Source organism: Temnothorax americanus, unplaced genomic scaffold (genome assembly GCF_048541705.1).
Source record: "Temnothorax americanus isolate GAGA-0224 unplaced genomic scaffold, ASM4854170v1 Scaffold47, whole genome shotgun sequence".
NCBI classification, from domain to species: domain Eukaryota; kingdom Metazoa; phylum Arthropoda; class Insecta; order Hymenoptera; family Formicidae; genus Temnothorax; species Temnothorax americanus.
Window position 1 is genome coordinate 776,998 of NW_027509624.1, and position 23,668 is coordinate 800,665.

The window sequence follows — 23,668 nt, forward strand, 5'->3', positions numbered from 1 at the left end:
TCGGTATGTAAATGTCCAGGACGGATGTTTATATTAGTGCGACCAAACACGCGTAATTTCCTTTTTGATTTTGCACAGTACACTAGGCAATGTACATTTTATTGATATCGCACAAACAGTACATTTGATAGGTGTCCAAAGGCACTGCAAAAGCGATGAACGCAGTTTATTATAAAAGTGTCGGCGATCTCGGAGAACCAATATCTCATCAACTAATGATGTAGTATAAAGAAATAGAAAGATATCCTTATCCTTATGTGTACAATTAAAAGTATCATGTTCACATCGTACATAATCTCATTATTACGTACTGTGTCTTATTGCCGTTTCAGTTATAAAGTATTTATCGTACTTTTCTTACTCTACGTCGCAATTTCGTACGTTCCACGTACGTACGTAAGCTCGACCCTATCTTACGATTTCCGCGACTAGTACAAAGAATGTAAAACGTCTTTCGCGTACGTAACAGTTTCAGGAGGAATGCGAAAGAATGTTCCTGCAGGCGCGTAACGTCAATCCAAAGCTGGATCACAATAAAACTGGCACTGTTAAAATGCATTTGCCATTGAGACCTCAGTAAGCTCATAAATTATATATACTTATATGCATTAGTTGTGTCCATTTTCACAATATAAATGTAACGCATATCAACTGCGCTTCAATAATCAGCATTATCATCACTATCACTGACGTGGCACATTCAAGTCAACACAATCTGACATCAAATGCACAACACAACACCCATGACAACCAAATGTGCTCAACCTTGGAAGTATAAAAGTCTTTCATACGTGGTCTTTCTCTCAAGAGAAGAAATTAAAAATGCCACACATTACGTTCATGTGCAAGGAGGAGGCTGCTGTTGCGGAGAGGGAAGGGGCGCGACTGCGGCGGCGGCAGCAGCAGCATAAGACGACGGGTCTGAGGGATCGAGAAGCGGTGGCGGTGGCGGTAGGCCGCTACCACCGCCGCCTCTTCCTCTACCTCGGCCTCTTCCACGACCCCGACCCCGGCCCCTCCCCCTTCCGCGTCAACTCCGCCTCTCTGGCATCCCTATGTTGCTCGTTGTCTTTTCCAGGTAGGCCAGAGGCCCCTGAAGGGCGCTACTGCCCATACCGCCAACTGGGAACCCGGTGGCTCTACCACCTACACCACCCTGCGCCATGAACATGCCCTGCTGACTGACGGGTACACCAACTCCCTGAAGACCTGATGTAGGTGGTCCACCAGAACCCTGTTGCACCTGCAAAGTCACACTAAATGAGGATGTATCGTTAGGAACGCAAGGGAGAATTTCTACTGGCACATGTATACGTGCAGGGGAATGTAGTGAGATATGTAGAGTGTATATGTAGGGGAATGCATGAGAGTGTAGTGAGAAAACAAAATAATACAACAAAAACGATAAATTTCTACTCGATATCTATGTTTGTCTCTGATATGATATTATAAAAAAGAGAACTGTGCAAGCTGTTCGCGAAACAGCTATCCAAAAATATATTCCACATGCATGCATACTGTTCAGAAAGATAGACACGCGCGGGCGAACAGCCGAAATCGGATTTGTCGGGAATAATAATATATAGGCGAGGGAAATGAAAAAAAAGTACAATGTTATTTTTCTTTCTTCTTTTTGCAATGAACAAAGATATTTATTATGTCATGACATCTATTTGCGAGTCGAGACAATGTAAGTGAAACAGATCCAGACACTATCCAAATTGCAACGTGGGTATAATGCTTCTTTTATGAGTTATTTATGAACTTAAGATTTAAATGTTCTATATATCATTATTATCATAGAGATGAGTAAAGAAATGTATCTTTATCCGCGGAACACACTATAGAAGGAACTCGACGGTATTCTAATTTACAAATGACAATGTTTTACTACAGATTTTTGAAATCGAAATGCAGTTTGTAACGTTTCTTGATGTGCATGCAATATCTATACATGCAAATTATTTTATGCATACAGAGAATGACGCGAAAAAATGTCACTCGTGAGAAGAAGTATTTAAAAAATGAAATAAAAAACCCTGACTGTATGTTCATCGTTCTGTTATAAAAATGTGATCTTTTTTATGAAATAATGTCAAATGTGGTCACTAGGTCTTCCTATTAATATGTAAAGTATAATATATATATATTATAAATACTCCTAAATTTTATTATTGCCATTATCAGATTTATTACATTTCTTCATCTTTCTTTTTTTTTTTTACTAAGTATTTGTACATATTATTGTACAAATTATTGTATATTGTATTCATTGTTTTGGCATCGTCTTAAATAACTGTTTGTATGTATATATAGTTAATTCTTCGATACTTTTCTCACGATGAAAAAATTTATATTTTTGTATATAATCCTATCTTGTAGGTAATTATAAAAAAAAATTTAATCTATTCTTTTTTGTACAATACATTTTTACGTTTGTGTATAGGAATTGTATAAGGCACTATCACACGCAATATTATAATCGTCGTGCGTATGTGGGGAGACCCGAATATTTTCTCGATGATCCGTATGAAAAATTTAGCGATATTCTATAACATTTTGAAGTGAGTATTTCCGTCATCAAGAGAGGGAGACAGAGAGTGTGTGTTTACTTAATAATATGATTTTCATAAATGTGATTCTCCAAACACATGCGTTTTCTCTCGTACAGACATATACTCACACATGTAAAGCAATCATACATTTCAAATGCAACGAATAACAGAAGGATATTGCGATGTATCATTATATAATGATTGTATAATTTATTATTTTTCAATAATGTATATAATATTTCTATATTTCTCAGCAATATATACAATAATATATTGCAATATCCTCCTGTACATATATATGTACACAAATATACATTATAATATATACATTTAGTATATGCATATATTACACGTAATTAATACGTATAATTACGATATATATTATAAAAAAGCGAGTTTCGCGATATAAATATGATTACTGTTGTACAAGAATAGATTTAACATCAAAATCTCATTGAAAAAAAAAAAATGATTAATGAATTATATGAACAATTTGATCAATTTACGATTTAAAATAACTACACGAAATAAAAATCGCTTAATGACGGAAAATCGCTAAAAGGTATAAACAATCCCGTTTCCTCTAATATCTCCACGTCACTATCGCTCAGTTCAATCGTACTATCAGTCGTTTCTTTCTCACACTTGTTTTCTTCTTCCTTTTAATTAGTAAAATGTACGTTTAATATCAAATTTAACAACAATCTACTTGAATAATAGGAAAATTTTAACTTTGATCGTAACAGCGTCACTTAAATACCTGTGATTGCAACGGATGTTGCATTTGCTGCTGCAATTGTTGCTGCAATTGTGGATGCTGCTGCTGCTGCTGTTGCTGCAGTTGCTGTTGCAATTGCTGCTGATGCTGCAGTATCTGCTGTTGTTGCTGCATCGAAGCGTTACCGCTACCACTCGCAGTTTGCGGATTCTGCCCGCTTTGATTTCCGTTTGGTAACCCTATCGACATTAATACCAATGTTATTGAGCATCTCATTGAATTAGGTAACTATCGTTAGTCTTAATATTACCACTGGGTGATGGGCCTTGAGCGGGCGACTGCGCCCATCCCTGCAGATCCGACAACATATTCTGCCAGACGGCGATCTTCTCGTTATGCCTTCTTATCAGGTCCTCCTTGCGCGCCAGCTCTGATCTCAGATCTTGAATCTCTTCCTTGACGCACAGCTCGGGTTTTAGCGCAGACAGGAGGAATCTCTTTTGCAAGAAGAAAGCCTCCATCTGCCTAGCCAGGTCTATGAATCTCATGGTAGCCTGTTCCATTTCCGCGCGACCTTCGTCTTTATCCACTATCAAACCACCAGATGCGCCAGTTCCACTGTTGCCCAATCCCTCGTCCTTTGTCAATATACTCAAACATTGCTGGAAAGCAATAATTAATATTCAATAAACCATGCTCACATTCTAGAATATTTCAGAAGCTTTAATATAATCTTTTAAAGACACGTTTGGAAACAAATTTAGAATCAGATAACATCCAAGACCTAGAAAAATATATATTAATTACTTCGTAATATTTTTAAATTATATGAATGTTTCCTTTTAAGAAATCTTTCAAGTATATAACAGGTTCTCTTGTTCTTAAGAAAATTATAAAAATTGAAAAAATATATAATCCATTATATAATATATATATTCCATTTAAAGACCGAGACTTTTATCTCTATAAATATTTATATTGTCAGAATTATTTTTCTAATATTTTTCGTTTTTTGTGTGCTGTATTTCAGAGTTAAAGTTCTAATAATTCTATCTTTTTCAAACCACCTTCACAATCAACACTTGCCAGCAATCACTTTCACTTTCCAATTACATATTTTCAGGTAAATAAAAAATGCCATTTCCCATTTGAACAATGCTGCGAAATGCCAATAGTGATGCACGTCAATAGATCAATGATGGAGCATTTTATCGACAATTCTTTGAGTTTTACATCCCAGATATGCCACTTTTGCGAGAAAATGCCACCGAGCTCCTCAATTACGACACGAATAACGCGCGATACATCAATCAACGACAATACGGAGATATGTAAATAGTTGAATTCTACCTGAAATGATTCTTCAAACTCATCGACGAGATTACCACCACTGTTGGTCGGCGTCGCCATTACACAGGTGTATCCGCGCGATCGCGGATCCGCGCGCGAAAACAACCGTCTCGATTTCGCGCCGCGCTTGACGACAACAGGCTCGTGCTCCTTCTTGTGCTTGATCCCGTATGATCACTGTAATTGACTGTAATCCCGTGGTGACCGTGGTCCCCGTGCGAATGTGCGAAACTCATCCCGCACGCGACCCCTTCCCGCCGATTTGACACGGTCATAGATATACGATATCTATGACGAAGACACGAGACAGAATTTTAGTATTGACAAGTCCGATCTTCAATTTCACATTGGGTAATGGAGGATTCACACTGCGTCCGATGTTCGACGTACGACGATCCGACATCCAATAGGAAATTTTTGTGTTTAATAATAAATTCTGTTATTGGATATCGAATCGTCGTACGTCGCTGGTTGAACCACGCAAACCATCCCATTTCGATCCCGTCACAAGAATGTAATGAAATGAGATGTTTTGATTGGTTAACTTGTGACGACGCGACGCGTGACGCGCTCAGTGGAAAATCAGCCTAAGACGTAAATTGTAAGGAAATCCACCAATCAGAGTCGACTATTCCCCTCTTTAAAGGCCTTCACACATAAAATCGCGCAAGGACGTAAAACGTAAGCGTAAGAAAAGCGACCCAATCCCAATCGAGTATTGTACTGTCCGTAATCCGAGTAGGGGAAAATACTCGATTGGGATTGATCGATTTTCTTACGCTTACGTTTTACGTCCTTACGGCATTTTATGTGAAGGCCTTAATAGTCGACTCCGATTAGTGGACTTCCTTACGATTTACGTCTTACGTCTTCCGTCGATTCGTGTGTCCAGGCCTTTACGGAACGCAGGGTAACTACATCTCGTCTGCGTCTGATCTCATCGGTTCGACAGAAATCATAACTTGATTCCGGTCAACTAACGTTTAATATCTCGCGTCGCGGGGCACAGGCGACACGTTTTTCTGCCAGATTCTTTTGTTTCGTGTAAAAACGCGTCGATTGAGCATAAATTTCATCGATATTTGAGGTGAGGCCCCTAAAATTGTATAATTACCAAAAAATTTACAAAGAGTGGAGTTGATCAGTTTGACTTCTGTAAGGTCCAGATACTTGACTTGCTTCGATCAAATGACACATAAATGTGTTTAATTTCACATAGATATAGATATATATGTACATAATATTCAAACAGCATAATATTCATTAACCTGTTAAGATAGTATTGTAAGTACGATGTTTTCTCAAGCCTAACGTGTGTTGACTGTCGTTTGCGGGATGGACAGTCAGGTGTGCGGAGACGGCAGGCTGATAGACGTGATCGACGAGGGCTGGCGTAAGGAACGCCTACCCATCGACGACATCTCGACACCGGTGGCCGAGCTCCCGGATCCCGAGAGCGACAACGGCGACTCGCACATGACATTGAAGGAATTGGAGCAGAAGTGGAATAATCTGGCTTTAAGCTCTCTCAGCGACAATCATCTGCATTCTCCGACGCCACTGCACAACTAAATATCGCTTCCACTCTTCCTGAACGCCGAAAAATTAAATACAGTATCCGAAGCATTAAATCCAATTATAATATTGATATCCTTTTGTTGCTACAATGGAATTTCCGGCGACTGGCAAACAATGTTCGGTGGCGGACTGCAAATTGTTGGACTTCTTGCCATTTGTTTGCGAGCATTGTCAGGCCACCTTCTGCAAAGAGCATTTCAATATGGTATCGCACGAGTGTTTAAAAACGGAGACCTCAGAATCCGTTGTAAAACAATTGGCAAGCATTCTGTGCTCTAATGATTCTTGCGAGGATACATCGCTGCTCAAGTGTATTAAGTGTAAGCGGTATTTTTGCGTGGCGCACAGGCATCACGAATGCTCGGAGCGCTCGGAGCTGAGTAAAGCGGAGAAGACACAGAAACTGAAGAAATGGCAGATATCGAAGAACCAGTTTGCAGAAGCAAAAGCTATAGTGGATCAACAAATCGCGGAGAGTTTGAGGAAATCCAAGAATACAACACTGGCAAATAAAGTACTATTACATGTTATATAAAACAGAAAATGTATATTTTAACGGAAAACGTAAGCGTAGATGTGTGTTATACATATTTTTCTCTGCTTGCAGGTACAACTCATGCGTGTGAAATGTTCCGCGATTGGTCCCAGAAATGTACCAACGAGCGAGAGAAGTTACTTCCTTGTGCATTTGCCACTCACGGTTAAAAATAAACACATAGGCACGTCGAAAGGCACCTACGTCAACATGCACTGGACGATTGGCAAATGTATAGATTCAATAGCGGACACACTCAAAGTTCGGAACTATATTCCGAGTAACAATAATACAGCCACCACGAATAAATTGAAACTCTTCCGTCATTCTACCGGAGATCTGATATGCAACGAGATGGACACACCTTTGGCAAAATTATTTGAAGAATCTGCTGTTTTCGACGGCGAGCGAGTTATCTTGGAATATTCTGATAATGTACCTAATAATGTAATAGATCCATCTTTGTATAAATAAGTATTGTATGTATGGTATTTTGTTGTAATGAAATTTCTGCAAAAGAGAGTAACAGGCAACAATCCACTAATTGGGCAACTATTAAAACAGTATGATTTTTTTCGTGCCACTTGTGATATATGGGATTTTATACGATTCTCTGTCGACATAATTTGACTTATCGATAATGGCGAAAGAACACAGTTTTGTTAGAATAATACTTGTTTATTACAAACTAGAAGGTTTTATATCAGTTTTACATTTATTCTTGACAAAGAGACATCTAAATGCATCGAACAAATCATTTACACCAGATTATTGTCAGATTTGTTTTTAAAAAAAGAGATTCTGACTTTGGCACTGGACGTTTCTTGTCTCATATACACGAGTTATGCTAATATAGCAACAGAGAAATATAAATTAATAATATTGTATTCAAATAAATGTGCGCTCATGATTTCATAATACAGATATGGCATCGCATACACTACGAGTGAATGAGAATCACCATTAATAATTATCAATATCGTAAGTTCAACAGTGCACGTACATCCACTTATTTGTAGGAGAACAATACATTCGTAATTATCAATTGTAAAAGAAAAAGTATAGAAGCAAAAATTGCTTATATACATGTTGCTCTATGATCGAACGCGTTTTTAATGCTTAAAAATATTTAAATGTAGGAAAAGAAATCAAAATAATCCGACGATTTTACACCCAGCTAATGGAGCAAATTAATTTCTGAAGATTCAATTACACAGATGATACTCTAATCTCAAATTCATTATGTTCTAACTTACATATCTCAATGGAAGTAACATATGCGAAAATGTGCACACGACGTTATCGTTATCCGAAGTCTTATGAAACAAGCTCCTATGTCACTTATTAATATTATTAATAGTACATTAATATTAACCATTAAAACAACTTTGTGTCATTGTGCTGCAAATTATGAAATTCATACATCGCAATAAACTACGCGTTAGAAAGATGACGTCAGATCTGAATGTTTTAATTTAAGCAAGTTACTTTTGCGTAAAGTACATTGCATGAAGTACATACATTGAAATCGCGATGAAAATGAAAAAAATTTGAAAGATTACAAATTGGCTCGATAGAAGAATAACGCTCGAGAAACAGATGTTATATGTAATCATCAAATTCAGCGATTTTTCTACAATGCTATGATGTAGCGCAATGTAACATGCTTATTACAGAATTTATCGTGGTAAATGTCTCTCACTTTTGTCTTTAATTGTCATTTCGAGTTACCAGTCGCATGTACGGGAACCGAATGCATTAATCGTGTCCCGTGCAGCATTCACAAAAGCATGATCGCACGACACGTGACTCGTCGATGCAAACGCGAAGCATTTCAATCATGCGATTAACTATGTAAGCAAGAAGGTACGCTTTCCTGAGTATTAAAAAGAGCTTTTACCGCTGATTGTGAACGCACACAGGACACCATTTCTGCACCCGCGTATGTAATACAATCTTTATGCAAGATCTTTATCGATGCCTTCGATCGCGAACGTATCCTCTAGCGTACGAAGACAGCTCGTCGACTGCCGGCGACGCGTATTATCGTTTACTCACGTACAGGTGAAAGTAATTCTTGAAATAAAGGACGAGCTTGATGAGGGACAAAATGCACAGTATATATAAAGAGATCGCAAAGAGAACGAGGAGTGCCATTCGCGCGTTTATATATGTCTCTGTGTCCTGCGATCCGCGCGATCGGCCGCCGCTGGCCACCTGCCTGTTGGCCGCAGAATGTATCTGATAACGGTAGGTGGCCTGAAGTCAAGCTCAGGAATGCCAGCGGGACTTCTGCAGCTCGATCTGGCCCTCCAGCGTTTTCGCGAGGTAGATTACAAAGAGCTGGCTGAGCGCGATGCCCAGAGCGATGCCAGCTATCGTGTAGAGATTACGTTCCGCCCAGCTACGCACGATCTCGATGCATCCGCTGGTCCACACCTTCTTGCTTGCTTCCGACACTGGTAACATCTGGACTTTGTAGCCACACATTATATTTACAAGTCCGCTCTGTGAAAGTTGAAATTATTTTATTTGTACAGTGTCAAATAGCTGTCAAAATCTTTGGTTTTCCATACATAAATGTGACGATGTACGTACGGATATATCAGTAGCGTTTATGCAACAAGAGAACGGTACGCCGCAACGTTCCACACTGGGGCTAGTGCAATTGAAATATTCATTCTTCCCCCAATCTAGGTATCCCTCTTGACTCAGGCCACAACACTTGAACTGCAACGTAAAATTTTACGAATATTTTACTGAGTATACGACATTGGATAAACTTGTACAAGCATGAGAAATATATTTTTCATCATTGTTAATAATTTCATCGGTGGTCTTTACTTCTTGCTGGCCGAAATCGATGAAATTCTGCAGATCCGGATCTTCTCTGTACGTCTGAATTATTTTGTCCGTGAAGGACTCTTCCAAGAGAGATTGCAACGTGTGCGGGAACACAAAACCGACGATCGCCACACCCATCTCCAAAAGGAAGAATACCAGAAGACACAGCGAGTACTGGAAAAAAAAAAAAAAATTATTCGGTCGGTCAATCGCGTGTGTTTCGCGCGGCTTGTAGGAACATTCTTGTACGCGGAATACTAACGAATTTAAGAAGGCATGTGTTTTCGCGAAGGGCTCCGACGCATCCCGCAAAACTAACAACGAAGACTACTCCGCCGGCTATCAGCATCACCAGGGAGATATTCAGGACCACGTCGTAAACGTTCTCCACCCTGACAGATCCAGTCGCCTGCCATTTGTCCACGAACGCGTAGAGACCTACGCCGATTAGCAGTCCGCCAAACAGCTGGGCATAAAGAAAAACCATTTGAATACAATCATCGCCGTTTTTACATCAGAGAGGTGTACATATACATTGAAGTATGACAAACCAACATCACAGATTCTCACATTTTAGGGTATGTACAATTCTTGAACTAATGTAGCTCGTTTAGCAATGGAAAACTAACTTATTGATTATCTTTAACTCTCGTGTTCCATTTTATCTAATCCACGTAAAGACGCATGGAGATTTCAGCTGAGCAAACAATTGGAGATTCGAAAGTGACACGCAAATGTGTCATCTCTATATACGTCTGCGAGGAAATTGCGAATTCGAGAGTACGCGGCGTGGATCAAGCGCGACGCGAGGAACGCGGAAAGACGAGTCCACGGACGGAGTTTCGCTTACCCAAAAGACGAAATTCAGCATGAAGATCATGTACTTGACGCACGAGCTGACGTACGTGAAGTTGTTGCTTCGCCTGCGATTATTCATCATCGTGTCGCGGCGGGGGACTCGGCGAATATCACAAACGATCGGCGTCCTCGGCGACGGATCCTCACGCGTGGCACGTGTCTCGCTCGTTCGTTTTTTACGCGTCGCGGTCGTCTCAACTCACGGCGATGAGGCGCAACCTGGGTCGACGCATACTTCGGTAGCCCCCGCTCGTTCCGCCATTTACGCCGTTCTCCCGTCACGACGTTCCGGCGTTCCGTCGCGCGAGTTCGAATCGCGATCAGCTGTCCGTCCGTTCCGCGTTCCGCGACGGCGGGTTTGTTTGTTGCAGGCAGTGGCAGTGGATTGTGGAAGTGGAACTAAACTGAACTGAGAAACTGTTTCCGATTATTTTTTGAACAATCGCGTGGCAAAGTGCGGCGACGGATTAATCGTAAATTGAAGCTGCGTCGCACGTACATACCTCGTGAATTACACAGCGAGTCTGGAATCTCTCGGAAAAAGGCGCAATGACATCCATGCAAGACAGTAAGTTCGGCTTTCGAAAGTCTTCGACGCGTTTTTGACGAAAGAAGCTCGACTTGTAGGTTAAGACACAATTGTGTATTGAGTATTCCAATGAATATTTTGGTTTTACCAACTTTTACGTAATTTTATTATATATTTGTCACTCACGGATAATACGTTATTTTTAGCTTTTAAAAGGAACAGGATACTTTTTTTTGACAGACACTTGGCACGAGTTAATAAGGTTTTTCTAACCTAGAAACCGGGCAAACAAAGAATATTAACGTAAATAAAAAATCTTATACTCTGCTCTTTTTTTTAATGTTTAATTAACATGTATATTCAAAAGTTAATTTTAAGAGGAAAGGAAAGAAAATAGTGAAATAAAAGAAGGAAAGAAAATGTAACTAAGATTTAATATATCAATACTTGTAATTTTTGTCTTATGACAAAACTTTTACAAAGTTGACTATTAAAATTAAGTTTATTTAATCAATCTTATACAACATTTTTTTTTTAATGTGGTATTTCCTGCTATATGAAAGATAGTTACGTAGTAGTTGCAACAGTTGCATAGTAATCTAATTAAGAAAATAAATTTCAGAAATGAAAGTCAAACGTACGAATTCAACCTGCGACACATGGTCAACCCGAGAACAATTGTGTCTCGCGTCAAGCGTGCTGAAGTCTGGAGATCAGAATTGGATGAGTGTGTCCAGGTCGTTGAAGCCATTTGTCGAAAAGGAACCGGTAAGGCCTGCAGACTGGTTCTCTCAAAAGTCATGCGCCATGCAATACGCTTGTCTACTGGAGAATGCCGACACGCCGAAGAGGAAGAAGCGGGAGAGCGGGGAGACCACCGGCGAGTCTATAGTCAGAAAATTGACGCAGGAGAGAATAGGCGAGCTGAGCCAAAATCTGACCCGTCAGAAAGAAGAGTATTTGCGACTCAAGGCGGATATAAACCACCTCAAGTCCGGCGCGATAAGCGACGAGAAGCTGGAGAAGATGTGGCTCGATATACAACAGGAGGAACGTGAGTCGGAGCAGAAGGCGCGAACCCACATAGCGTGGCTGGCGAAACGTCAACAGCAACAGAAGCAAGAGATGAGCTCGCCGTCCGTCTCGACTTCGATCGTGAATCGCAAACACACCGAAGGTGTGACGGAGGTGGCGCAGGAATCTGGGGCGACGGAATCACCGGCGGAGAACGACGAGGAGAAGAAAAGTAACAGGGGCGGCAGGTCTCCGTTGCTGACGAGTCTCCTGAAATCTCCCAGTCCGACCACTCAGACCGTGCAGTCCTTTCCGTCCACTCCCGTTCAAGTGAGCTCGCCAACTATCACCAGCCTACTTGGGTCCAGCCCTAAGATGCTGAACGCGCAACTGGCGCAGAACGTGTCGCCGCAATTGCAGCAGTTGGTGTCGACGGCGATAGCCAGCGCGAACGCGGCACCGGAACGGCCATCCGTCGGCGCTCCCACGCTTTCCATGCTGCTGGAAATGCCGGCGAGCACGCAAAGAGGACCTCTACCGAATTTGCAAACGACATCGTCCAACGCGATCGTGTCCCACGCGCAGCAACAACAGATGACCGCAACCGTGGCCGCCACTACCCCTGAGGTGCGCAATTTTCAGCAAGCCGTGCAATCGCAGGCCCAGGTTCAGCAAGCGGCTGTTCAGAACGAAGCGGCGACAGCGACGACGATATCGGCGACAGCTCCGGCGACTGCCGTTTCGGCAAATATACCCGTGTCGGAGAACATGGTGCAGATAATTGACCACATAGACGTGATGCGGAAAGACATAATGGCGGACGTGATAGATAAGGACGAGATAAACGACATCATCGACGACATCGAAGAGTTGATCAAGGAGGAGATAACCGGTAGCCCGCAGACGTTGGACACAAGTGGCTCGACAACGACGACGACGACGACGACGACGGCAGTTATCGGCGGTCTTGCGAGTGTACCCCAACAAGCGACGGAAATGCCGACAGCGGCAACGGGACCAAGGCCGCAGCCGAGGGATGTGGACGAACCCGTGTCGTTGTCCGATTCGCCACAGAGCGAGATGGCGATTGAGGAGATCGATTCCAGTACCTCGAATATCGCCGAGATTATTGGGACCGTCGCCATAGATCCGCAGGAACCGAAAATTATCGTCGCGGAGATCACGGAGACGGTATCAAACACATCGGAGACGAAGTCCGAGACGAATACTTGTGATAAGAGAACGACTTTGGCAGAAAAACTCGTTTCGGAGGTAAAAATCAATGACGAAGAGACAAGTAAGGATGCTCCAACGGAGGAGAAACAACAGGACGTTGAAGCGAAATCAGTGGACACCTCGTCGAACGTAGAGCCTGAGGAGAATAATTCTAAACTTCCGGACGAAACGAAGGAAACGATAGACGAGACCATGGACGAGAAGGTAGAAGAGGAAGATGAAGAGGAAGAAGAAGAAACGGAAGTGAAGGCGCCTGATGGCAAAGAGTCGCCCGGTAGCGTTAAAGAGCAGAAGGAGCCTCTAGAAGACACTGAAGGTAAAACTAATGCGGGATTAGATCAATTAGAAATATATCTGGCGAAAATTACAGGGGATCAGCAGGACGTGCCGTCCGCGGAGATTGTCAGCGTCTCTTCGGAGGTGACGAACGACCTACCCAGTGGTACCGAAGACACGGAAAAGTCACAGGATATCAGCTTGATCCTAGAGGATGAGGAGAGTAGCCAAAGTATGAAGAGTAAGAAGAAAGCAGTGGCGGAGGAGCAGGTCATCGAGAACACGGCCGAAAGCACTGAGTCCTTGGAATCGTTCAAGGAGGAATTGGTCCTGGTGAAAGAGAAGATTGTCGTGGAGATAAAAAAGGAGTCTTCGGTAAAGTCGCAGGCAGAAGGAGCGAACGAGGAAACATTGGAGATATACACGGACGAGTTTAAAAAGGAGGAGGTCAAGGACTCTTTGGAAGATACTACGAGTTCCATCTTGCAGGATGCAGAGATCAAAGAGGAAGTCGGCAGTGAATCGGTCGATAGAAACGAGGATACTAAGCATGTGGTAACCGTAGAGGAGGCGAAAAGTGTCAAGACTGAGTCAGTCGAGGCGACGACAACCGACGCGGAAATGAGTATCAAGCAAACGGAGAGTGCGGAAGTCAAGTCCGAAGAACCAAAGACTGAAACGGCACCGGAAGTTACTGGTTCGTTCCACAGGAAGAGCCCGCTTCACGGTCTATCAGAGGAAGACAAGAAAGAGACTGTGGAGGTGAAGGAGGAGAAAGGGGAGAAAACGGATGTCAAGAAGAACGCGGAGGGCGAGCAGAACATAAAGAAGGAGATGGAATCCACGGTCGTGGAGGAGCCTGAATTGGACGAAGAGGAGTCCCCGTTGAGCAAACTGAACAGCGGCCGGGCGATGAAGACGTATTCCAAGAAGCAGAACGTCGCCGTAGACAGCGAGCCGGAGAACGAAAGCACCGGAGAAGGCGCGGATTACCGTGCTTGGAAGAAAGCGGTCATGCTCGTCTACAATCGTCTGGCCACGCACAAATACGCGTCGGTGTTTCTCAGGCCGATCACGGAGGATCAGGCGCCTGGATATCACTCGGTGATCTTTCGACCGATGGATCTGTCGACCATCAAAAAGAACATCGACAACGGCACGATTAGGTCGACCATGCACTTTCAGAGGGACGTCATGGTTATGTTTCAGAACGCGATTATGTACAACAAACACGATACGTTTATCTTTAAAATGGCAGTCTCGATGCAAGAGGAGTGCTTGCAACATATGCAGGTAAGGAAAGTATTCTGTTTAGTCATAACTGTAATTTATACTTTTTGCTAACGGCTGTTGTGACATACTTGTTTAAAAATGCGTTAGGAAACTGATTAGAGGAAAGCAATACAGTACTCGTGAAAAAATCGTTAAAGACGGGCTAGAATATTTTTTGTATAATATTCTTTTTCAGTGTGCATTTTATTGTATTTTTTTTTTTTTATGTATTTCAAATTTTCGAGCGTCACACTAATATGTGATTTATTTGTCAGATATTGGTGCAAGCAACGGGAGAAGGAACGTTTCGGAGAGAGACCAGGACTGCTGCGAGCAGTAGCAGCGAGGCAATCGAGAGCAGCCTTAAACGGAAACGAAGTCACATCACTCCGAGTCCCCACGATACCGACAGTCCACGTTCGAAAAAACGCAGAAAATCCGAGAACGATTAGATCATATTAACAAGTTGTACAGTTGTAAAGATACGCTCGTGCGTGAAACCAATTGTGTCGTGTACGTGAATAAGCGGTACCCAAAGCTTACGAGGAAGGTTTATTTGTGATATTATCATTGTATAAAATTAATTGATCTCCCTCGTATTTTGTAAGGTCAGTTACGATACAACTATGTGTGTGACAGCTGAGATAGTTGTAAATTGGTAGCTGTAAAATTTAAGCATTACAAAGCGACACTTCTTTCAGTTCAATTTTTCTGTCTTTGACTCTTTTTATCTTTTTAAATATAATAAGAAATTATATTGATAAAAAAAAGATAGAGATGAGAGTAAATCTGTTTCAAAGGTGTCGATCGTACAGTTTTGTTTCCTGCAAACGTGTATAATAAACAAAAATTCAACAAAGGATTAACGGCTTTCTCGAAACCAGGTCCATAAAAGAATTATCTCGCATCGCGATAAATCCGATCTGCGGTACCTGCAAGAAAAAAACACTACACATCTCGTATGTACAACTCTTATAATTGCTCGATTGATTATCCGTAAAAATTCGCCAGTATGTCGAAACAATAATTTTGTAAAATGTGATAAATTGCACGCGACAATTGCACCGGTGCGCGATTTCTATGCGAAACAGGAGGATGGGCTACTATTGCGCTTGGGGGGACGCGAAGATGACGTGCAGCTCCGAGGACGAGGGTTATGAAAATCGTGCCTCCGATGTCGGAGAAAAGAGAGGAGGACGCGCTTCGGAAACCCACGGGGAAGCTGTGAGCGAAGCGTAAAACGAGAGAGAGCAAATACATAGCGCGTACACGACCCTTTTTATGCGCGGGCCATAGAATGATTGTTCGTGATGTTTAAAGCCACCGGCTCCGGCTCCACCGATCTCGGACGATACCGATCGGCAATTCTGGGCGGAGGACGAGCTGAGCAGCTCGGAGTCATCGCGGCAGAGATTAACCGCGAAGAGGAAGCGTCGGCATAGCGTTTCCTACAGGAACCGTGCCGCGAACAGGAGTCGTTCCTGCATTCCCCGTTCTTCGAATTCCAGCTCCGATTCGGTCGCGGAGACATCGCCTAAAAGTAAACTTTAACGCGCCTCTCCACCCTATTGTACGTTCCATATTCGTCGCGCAATTGCTTAATGTTAAACTACTGGACACACTCTTTTTAAATGTGTACATATATATGTATAATTATCTGTGTCTAGTTTGCAGAACACGAAGACGTTGGTTGAACCCTAAAACAGAGAAATTACAATCGGGAAAAGGATCGTCTACTAGTATCGAGGAAACGGTTTTTACGTCAAACGCAGTAGTCTCTTCGGAACACCATCAGGCTGCATCCACTTCTGGCTCAGGTCTCAAAAGTCGTGAAGCGATCTTGTCACATGTAAATCATTGCGAACGAACGAACAACGAGTCACGGAACGTTAAGAAAGCAAAAAGATCACGTGGCAAAAAATCTAAACAGAAGTAAAATCAACAATATCCCAGTAATTTTGTTACTGGGATAATCAGAAAATTTCTTTATAGAAGAGGTAAATCGTGTATATACATTTTATCTCTCTCTCTCTCTCTCTCTCTCTCTCTCTCTCTCTCTCTCTCTCTCTCTCTCTCTCTCTCTCTCTCTCTCTCTCTCTCTCTCTCTCTCTCGGATCGTTATTATTATAATATTATTAGTCTTGAAGAAACTATCCGAACTATTCGGAATAAACGAATTATTCAAAATATACGAATTATTCGCTAAAATAATCGAAACTTTTCAATCCGCGTCATTAATTCATGAATTTAATTTTTAAATACGAACAAATTTTTTTTTTTCTTCATATTCTTTCTTTTATTCGAACGGCAAGTGTTCGTTTGCGAATTAGTTATTCGCGCATGATCTATATTTTGTGTTTTGCAATTCGTCTATTTATTTCTCGATTTGCATCGGAGAAAATGAGGCGGAGGACAGTCTGTTTACTCCAGGTAGAACATAAAGCTTATAATGACGTTCTCATGACTTTCATTACATAAAAGTCACTTGAACGCTACTTTGACAATCTCTTTGATCTCATATTTGCGTTTTGCCGAACCTCTGCTTAGCTAAGCGCAAAGTAGCAATTGAATGTGATTGGTTCTTACCTTTGGATCCAACCACTTCATTGCTACTTTGCGCTCAGCTAAGCAGAGGTTCGGCAAAACGCAAGCTTTCCAGCAAGTGACACAAGCCGACACAAACGTCGTTCTATCTTTCTTTTTTTGGCAATGAGTAACAAAGACAAAACGATATCTGTGTCGACTTGTGTCGCTTGCTGGAAAGCTCCCGCGCAATCAATTATGATTCTTTGCTCTGCTCGCATGGGTTTCATCCCGGCCATTCCTCATTCCGCCCGCGCTCGCTCTTGCGGCACGAGGCGGAAACAGGCGGAGGTTGGTGGAGGTTCGACGATTCAATTGTTCACAGAGGATGCGCAATTGCGCGAAAAGAGCGGCGAGCGTGCGGATTGCGGATTGACATTCGCGACTTCGTCGGTCCGGCCAGGCTGTGGGAATCTCCTCGACGACGATGAGCTACTTCGCGAACAACGACTGGGGCAAGAGCCGGTATCAGGATCTGAGCGACTCGCGCGTACGTGGTGGTAAGTTCGGACTTGGGGCGCATCTCTGTGAAGATTAGACGAACGTTGCGACTCGTGTTACGTGCCTTTTCGCTTTTCTTGCTCGCGAATGAATCACCTCGTCTGAAACGCTATATCAATTATCACGTGTTGCATCCTGTCTTTCTTTGCGTTACGTCGCCGAGACGGCAAGCCGCTAATGAGACCATCCTGCCGCCATGCTTACCGGGAAACACCGCGTCACGTGGTCGTATTTGAACACACATGTGCATACACATAATATTTTGTAGTTCTACTTATCACATTTGCAGAGATTGATTGCATTTATATATATTTATATTTATTGTATTTAGTCATATATTTGTTACTTTTATTATTTTTATAAAGTTATATTTATTACACTTATACAGATCTATTGTCCACTTTCTGGCTGTTATGCTAAAGTTAATAAACTATATATATATACAGATCTATTGATTTCACATTCATTTCTTGCTTTATTAAATGTATTTTTTTTTTTTTAAATCTGCTTTATTGCATAATTCCTTTGCTGTGTTGTGAAAGTAAAAGTGTAAAATTGTAAAATTTTTTGTAATATGTTAAAATAATCTCAAAGCCATACATATGTTGCACGTAACTATTTTTTTTATTTCTCATAATATGCTTTTTTCATTGCTTATAAATTTTGACATGTTATTCTTATTGCAGGCCCAACTGTACGCTCTATACTCTGCTGCGCCGCATTGGGTCTATGCTCGACGCTATTGATCTTCTCGTTATGGAGCTCCAATATTCATCCTCCAATCCATTCCTATGTGTTCCATTTTGACAGACAGCAGCCTCTGTTACACATCGTCTCCGATAAGTTCTTGTCGTTCGGTCTCGACACATCTTTACTTCGAAGAATGAATAAATTGCCCGTCGGACAGGAAAAATTTGTCAATTTGGCCCGTCACTTAAGCCCGGCTTATGTCAGAGTGGGTGGAACCTCTGCGGATTGTCTGACATTTGTTCAGGATCAGGTCGGTTTGTTAAATATGACATTCTTTATAAGTAACACAAAAAGATCTTGCAACTTGTGATACAGACTTATTCACTTATTCTATTTATTTTGAGATTATAGAAATTAATTAGAAAACCACTTGAAGCTTCAATCATGCTGTTTTAATGCACGCATGACTATTTCAGATGGAACAGAGCTCTTCTGAGAAGATCCTCAGTCCCGTAGATGGCCAGGATATCAGCAACTTTACCATATCCGGTGCGGATTTGCTCGCTATCTATGATTTTACAGTGAAGTCCGAGTTACGAATGATCTTCGATCTGAACGTGTTGCTCAGAAATCCAGATGGGTCCTGGGATGACGGTAACACACAGGAGATTATCGCGTTTGCTAAGAGTCAAGGAATGCTACTAGATTGGCAATTGGGAAACGGTAGGCAACTTTATAAACGCGAAAAGTCAATTATATGTGTGTAAAATGTGATTGATATATAAATGTCAAATTAATAATAAGTTAAGAAGAAAATTTTAATTACACGAGAATACCAGTGTAAATTATTAATTTATCGCAAAATATGTACACACATATACGGAATGATACGCGCGCGTACAACCTCTGATACTTATTTTGACATTTTCAGAACCAAATTCCTTTAAACACGTGTTCAACGTGACAATCCCTGCGACCGAACTCGCGAAGGATTACGATCATTTAAGAGAATTGCTAAACGTAGCAGGATACGCCGACAGCATTCTCGTTGGACCAGAAGTGAATCACGTCGGAGATGGCGTGGGAGAGTATTATGCCAAAACGTTTTTGAGTAGCCAGAACAACACCGTGAATTACGTCACTTGGCATCAGTATTATCTGAATGGACGAGAAGCTAAGGTCAATGATTTCGTGAATCCTCTCACGTTCAACTCGTTACCAGGGGAAATTAATTCCCTGAGACAATGCATTGTCGACTCAGGAAAAGACATTCCTACGTGGCTATGTATGTATCTTACGTCGTGAGACTTAACGTTAAGATATTGAATTCATTTGCAAGTATCACTTTTCTGCCTTCAGTTTCACTCTCGATGAATTATTTCTCTAAATCATAATGCTATTATCATTACATGCATTAAATTATACATATATAAATCTCTAAATATGTGATATCTTTTCTTGAAAACTGCAGATCTTCCGATTTTAAAAAATATATATATATATATTTTTTTATTATTTATTACTCGCACAATCTTTTTAGGATGGATTTTTTAATTGAGAATATACTATTGCATAACACAAAAGACTGCATTCAATAGAAAATCTAATTTATAGCGGAGACCAGCACTGCGTTTGGCGGAGGTGCGCCCGGATTGTCCGACAGATTCGTAGCCGGATTTCTATGGTTGGACAAATTGGGGTACAGCGCTAGGGCGGGATTAAACGTCGTCACGAGACAATCGTTATTCGGCGGGGATTACGCTATGGTATCGCCGGATCTCACGCCAAACCCCGACTGGTGGGTCAGTGTGTTTTACAAGCAATTCGTGTCGGAGAGGGTCCTGCGATTGGTCACGCCCAATAATTTCGGCTACGTACGATTGTACGCGCATTGCACGCCGAAGAAAGCGCTGATCGCCCGAGTGCCGGCTGTCACGCTCTATGGAATGAACATAGGCAAGATCGCCGCCTACGTGGATATTCCAGAGTTGTTTATACAACCGAGTAAAACCGTAAAGATTTTATATTACGCTCTGACCGCCGATCATTTGCAATCGAGGTATGTATAAAATAGTGATCAAATGAAACTTTATAACGGATATTGAGCTGATTGAATGGCAAATTTGAGCTACATTCGTTTTGCAGCGAGATAAAGTTGAATGGCGAAGCTGAAGCGCTGAGGCTGCAACCGAACGGAGATTTGCCGCCGTTTCGACCTGTGATATTGGATCCTATAAATCCCGTGTTTTTACCACCATATTCTATGGTGTTCATGATAATTCACGGTATTGATGTTCCTGCGTGTGCGACATGAATAAAGAAAGCGACAAATCGATTTTACAGGACGTTTATATTGTATGTCTTATACATTATATTAAACATTTATATTATATAGCTTATGTTACATATTTTTTACAAACTCTTATCAACAAGGAAGCTTGTACAGGCATATAGAAGGCGTTTCATCCAGTAGAAATTATTCGCCTACCGTGTGACTGTTCTCGGTTCCCAATCCGCCTTTTTTTACTATCGTTTTTTGAAATAATAAAACATTACATTGCGCTATAACGGGCAATAACGCAGCTGTCTCGGTTGCACCGTGAGTTTACATGGCTAATTTATTTTTCTACTGCTTATGATATTCCTGTTTCAAAGAACACTTTCCGTTTATATCTTTAATATGATATATGTATATATATATATATTGTGCTATTTTCACTCACTCGAAGGATTTTAGAACTTTCCATACGCATAAGGACTAACATAAGAAGTTCATAACCGTTATATCATACAAACAGCAAACGTACAATAGCGAACAATATATAAATATCGAAAGTAAGATAATATTATACAAAGGAATGATATATTTATACATCGAGCGAAAGTTCTTCGTAATGAGACTAGTATTATCATTACTACTAAATACTCTCTCGGTTTCTGTGAAAACGTGTGACACTCAAATCGGGGAATTAAATGTTCAAAACGATAATCGTCATTTTGAACAATCGACACGATAATTGTGATAAAGTTTCGCACGAGTACTCAATACCTATAATTGCATTATAAGTTTCCATTATTATTCTACTCCGCGCTGGAGATCGTAATAGTTTTCCCCTTAGGATCGTCGAATCTGTCCATCGTACGGATATCCATGATCATAGTCAGCGCCCATATCATAATCAGGCCCAGTATCGCCGTAACGAATATTCCCGTCCAAATCGGTATACTGGTAAAACCGACGCAGTCGTACGCATCACTGAACGTCACGTTCTTGGGATCGATTTGTACTTGCATATCCGAGATGCTCAAGTACGCGGAGCCGTTTCCGGAGAATACAGTTTTCGGCGTGCAATGATAAGAGAAATTGAACGGGAAGGAAATGTCCCGCCTGGTGAACAGTTCTCCATTGTTGCTCGTCTCGTAATTCACTCTGTTCAGCGTGTAGTAGCCGACGCTTTTGATCTGGAAGAAGAACTCGAGCGTCATATCGCCGATGGTCTCGACACCGGTGAACTTGATGGTCAAGATCACAGTTTTCTCATCCTTGGTGCTCCGACTCGATGCTCCGGAGACTTCGGATTGAACAAGTTCCACATGCTCCGACTTGTCAGATGCCTGCAACAAGATACTTTAATTGTACCTTCAATTACTTTTAATTTCTATATTTGTCTAATTGATCGACATCGAAGATGTTCGCGTTTTTCGTCAGTTTTTCCCCATTTATCGCTTAATATACAAGTATCGTAAAAAAAGTCTCGAAGCTTTATGAAATTGCTTTAAGATTTCTTGCGCAGTATTAACGTCGGATTGAACAATGTTGTTTACCCTGAACAAAAGTGGCTTAGCGGAATACAGAATAATTCTGTCTGTTTTTATCTTGAACTCCGTAGAATTGTCCGCAACCGCTTCTCTCTTTATCCGTTCGGCGTAGCTGTAACGGCACTGCTTTCCCGTAATCGCTATGCACGAATTCGAATCGATGTCCTTCAGGGCCATGTTGAGCTCGTGATCATCGTTTATGTCCTCTATCGTTGTTATCTCGTAAATCTTCCGGTAAACTACGTCCGGCGTGATGACACATGGGAAATAAATTATCTTTGAGCCGTTGACGGCGTTTGACAGCACCTGCAATAGTCGTAATATTCATAACAATTTCGTCTTATAATCTCTGGAAAGAAGTAATCGATATAACTGTGTTCTACGTTCCTAATTATAATTACTGCAATTAATACAGCACACAGGGACAGGATACGTTACGACATACGCTTGTAGGATGGAAAATACATTTGTAGATCATAATGGAACAAGCTAAACGGTCCTAGCACATTAAATGTTCCACGCAAGATCTATTTGTCTTAGGTATACTTTCTTCTTGTGTGCCTTCTCTACTTTCAAATTGGAACAAATGTACATCCGGAAATCAGGATCAGAAAGAAGTGTAAGAAATGAGGTAAGACATTTAAACTTTGTGACAATATCGTAACGTGAACCAGGTGCGATCTGCTTGTCGAGATCCTCCTTTTCTCGGTTCCTTCCACCTCTTTTTCCCCCGTGTTCCTCCCCGAAGCTCCGAGTAAAGCATCCTTTTTACAGAGGTAGACGAATAACCAGGAGGGAGACCAGCGGGGGACGACTAACCTTGCTGTTCCGCAGATCCTCGACGCACAGCTCCTCGGCGATGATCGCCGGCTCGGTGACGTTGAGCTCGACCAGGCCGCCCAGGAAATATTCGGAATTCAGCTTGTGCAGCGGGTTCGACGACACCACTCGGTAGGCCCCCCACAAGCTGTACTTCTGTGAGATACTCTCGTAGTCCTCGTGCGGGCACCAGATCACGGCGGGCGTGCAGGCGCGGACGGAGTCCAAGTGACAGACGACGACGACGGCGGCGAACAGCGCGAGGAACGGCGCTGCGCGGACCAGGCCGCCGCTCGGCTTTCCCGTCATCCCGGAGGTCGGAGTTGAGGCCAGGTCGAACGTACGCGAACTCACGCTGAACCGTGCGCTGAACGGTGACACACGGGTGACTCGGTGACTGAGACACTGAAGAGCAGAAGGCAGAAGCAGAAGGCACTCCGCGAAGCACCTGACCACTACCACCTCGTGACCGCCTGTGACTCTGTGACGCG

At 42.0% G+C, this 23,668-nt stretch overlaps 7 protein-coding genes across 10 annotated transcripts; 4 read left to right on the plus strand and 3 right to left on the minus strand.

Annotated features, from left to right (window-relative positions):
* Positions 1-56: 56 nt before the first annotated feature.
* Med28 (mediator complex subunit 28) lies at positions 57-4,903 on the minus strand. Of its 2 annotated transcripts, none has more exons than XM_077417031.1 (4): positions 4,624-4,902; positions 3,584-3,935; positions 3,316-3,512; positions 57-1,243 (listed from the first exon to the last, which is right to left on the minus strand). In XM_077417031.1, exons 1-4 carry the CDS (start codon positions 4,681-4,683, stop codon positions 1,031-1,033), a joined length of 822 nt encoding a protein of 273 aa, XP_077273157.1. In that variant the 5' UTR covers positions 4,684-4,902; the 3' UTR covers positions 57-1,030. The 2 variants fall into 2 exon arrangements, with proteins under 2 accessions (XP_077273157.1, XP_077273158.1); XM_077417032.1 differs by lacking the exon at positions 57-1,243 and adding an exon at positions 2,208-3,214 and having other exon boundaries at positions 4,624-4,903.
* A 605-nt stretch (positions 4,904-5,508) lies between these two features.
* Positions 5,509-6,411, plus strand: LOC143903450 (anaphase-promoting complex subunit 13). The gene is made up of 2 exons (XM_077417039.1): positions 5,509-5,710; positions 5,930-6,411. Exon 2 carries the CDS (start codon positions 5,959-5,961, stop codon positions 6,193-6,195), a length of 237 nt encoding a protein of 78 aa, XP_077273165.1. The 5' UTR covers positions 5,509-5,710; positions 5,930-5,958; the 3' UTR covers positions 6,196-6,411.
* LOC143903445 (AN1-type zinc finger protein 1) lies at positions 6,290-8,189 on the plus strand. The gene is made up of 2 exons (XM_077417030.1): positions 6,290-6,715; positions 6,809-8,189. Exons 1-2 carry the CDS (start codon positions 6,290-6,292, stop codon positions 7,208-7,210), a joined length of 828 nt encoding a protein of 275 aa, XP_077273156.1. The 3' UTR covers positions 7,211-8,189.
* On the minus strand, positions 7,146-10,705 carry LOC143903444 (tetraspanin-33). The gene is made up of 5 exons (XM_077417029.1): positions 10,431-10,705; positions 9,843-10,046; positions 9,581-9,754; positions 9,335-9,466; positions 7,146-9,244 (listed from the first exon to the last, which is right to left on the minus strand). The coding sequence occupies exons 1-5, from the start codon at positions 10,518-10,520 to the stop codon at positions 9,008-9,010; spliced, it is 837 nt and encodes a 278-aa protein (XP_077273155.1). The 5' UTR covers positions 10,521-10,705; the 3' UTR covers positions 7,146-9,007.
* Positions 10,706-10,847: 142 nt separating this feature from the next.
* On the plus strand, positions 10,848-15,627 carry Brd8 (Bromodomain containing 8). Of its 3 annotated transcripts, XM_077417002.1 has the most exons (5): positions 10,869-11,006; positions 11,174-11,270; positions 11,590-13,533; positions 13,588-14,786; positions 15,041-15,627. In XM_077417002.1, exons 3-5 carry the CDS (start codon positions 11,592-11,594, stop codon positions 15,215-15,217), a joined length of 3,318 nt encoding a protein of 1,105 aa, XP_077273128.1. In that variant the 5' UTR covers positions 10,869-11,006; positions 11,174-11,270; positions 11,590-11,591; the 3' UTR covers positions 15,218-15,627. The 3 variants fall into 3 exon arrangements, with proteins under 3 accessions (XP_077273127.1, XP_077273126.1, XP_077273128.1); XM_077417001.1 differs by lacking the exon at positions 11,174-11,270 and having other exon boundaries at positions 10,848-11,006; XM_077417000.1 differs by lacking the exon at positions 11,174-11,270 and having other exon boundaries at positions 10,848-11,006; positions 11,590-14,786.
* Positions 15,628-17,610: 1,983 nt separating this feature from the next.
* Positions 17,611-20,933, plus strand: LOC143903437 (heparanase). The gene is made up of 6 exons (XM_077417011.1): positions 17,611-17,848; positions 18,536-18,849; positions 19,016-19,262; positions 19,471-19,824; positions 20,154-20,598; positions 20,685-20,933. Exons 1-6 carry the CDS (start codon positions 17,776-17,778, stop codon positions 20,851-20,853), a joined length of 1,602 nt encoding a protein of 533 aa, XP_077273137.1. The 5' UTR covers positions 17,611-17,775; the 3' UTR covers positions 20,854-20,933.
* On the minus strand, positions 20,871-23,655 carry LOC143903442 (uncharacterized). Its single transcript, XM_077417024.1, has 3 exons — positions 23,178-23,655; positions 22,365-22,664; positions 20,871-22,154 (listed from the first exon to the last, which is right to left on the minus strand). The coding sequence occupies exons 1-3, from the start codon at positions 23,484-23,486 to the stop codon at positions 21,621-21,623; spliced, it is 1,143 nt and encodes a 380-aa protein (XP_077273150.1). The 5' UTR covers positions 23,487-23,655; the 3' UTR covers positions 20,871-21,620.
* Between the last annotated feature and the right edge of the window lie 13 nt (positions 23,656-23,668).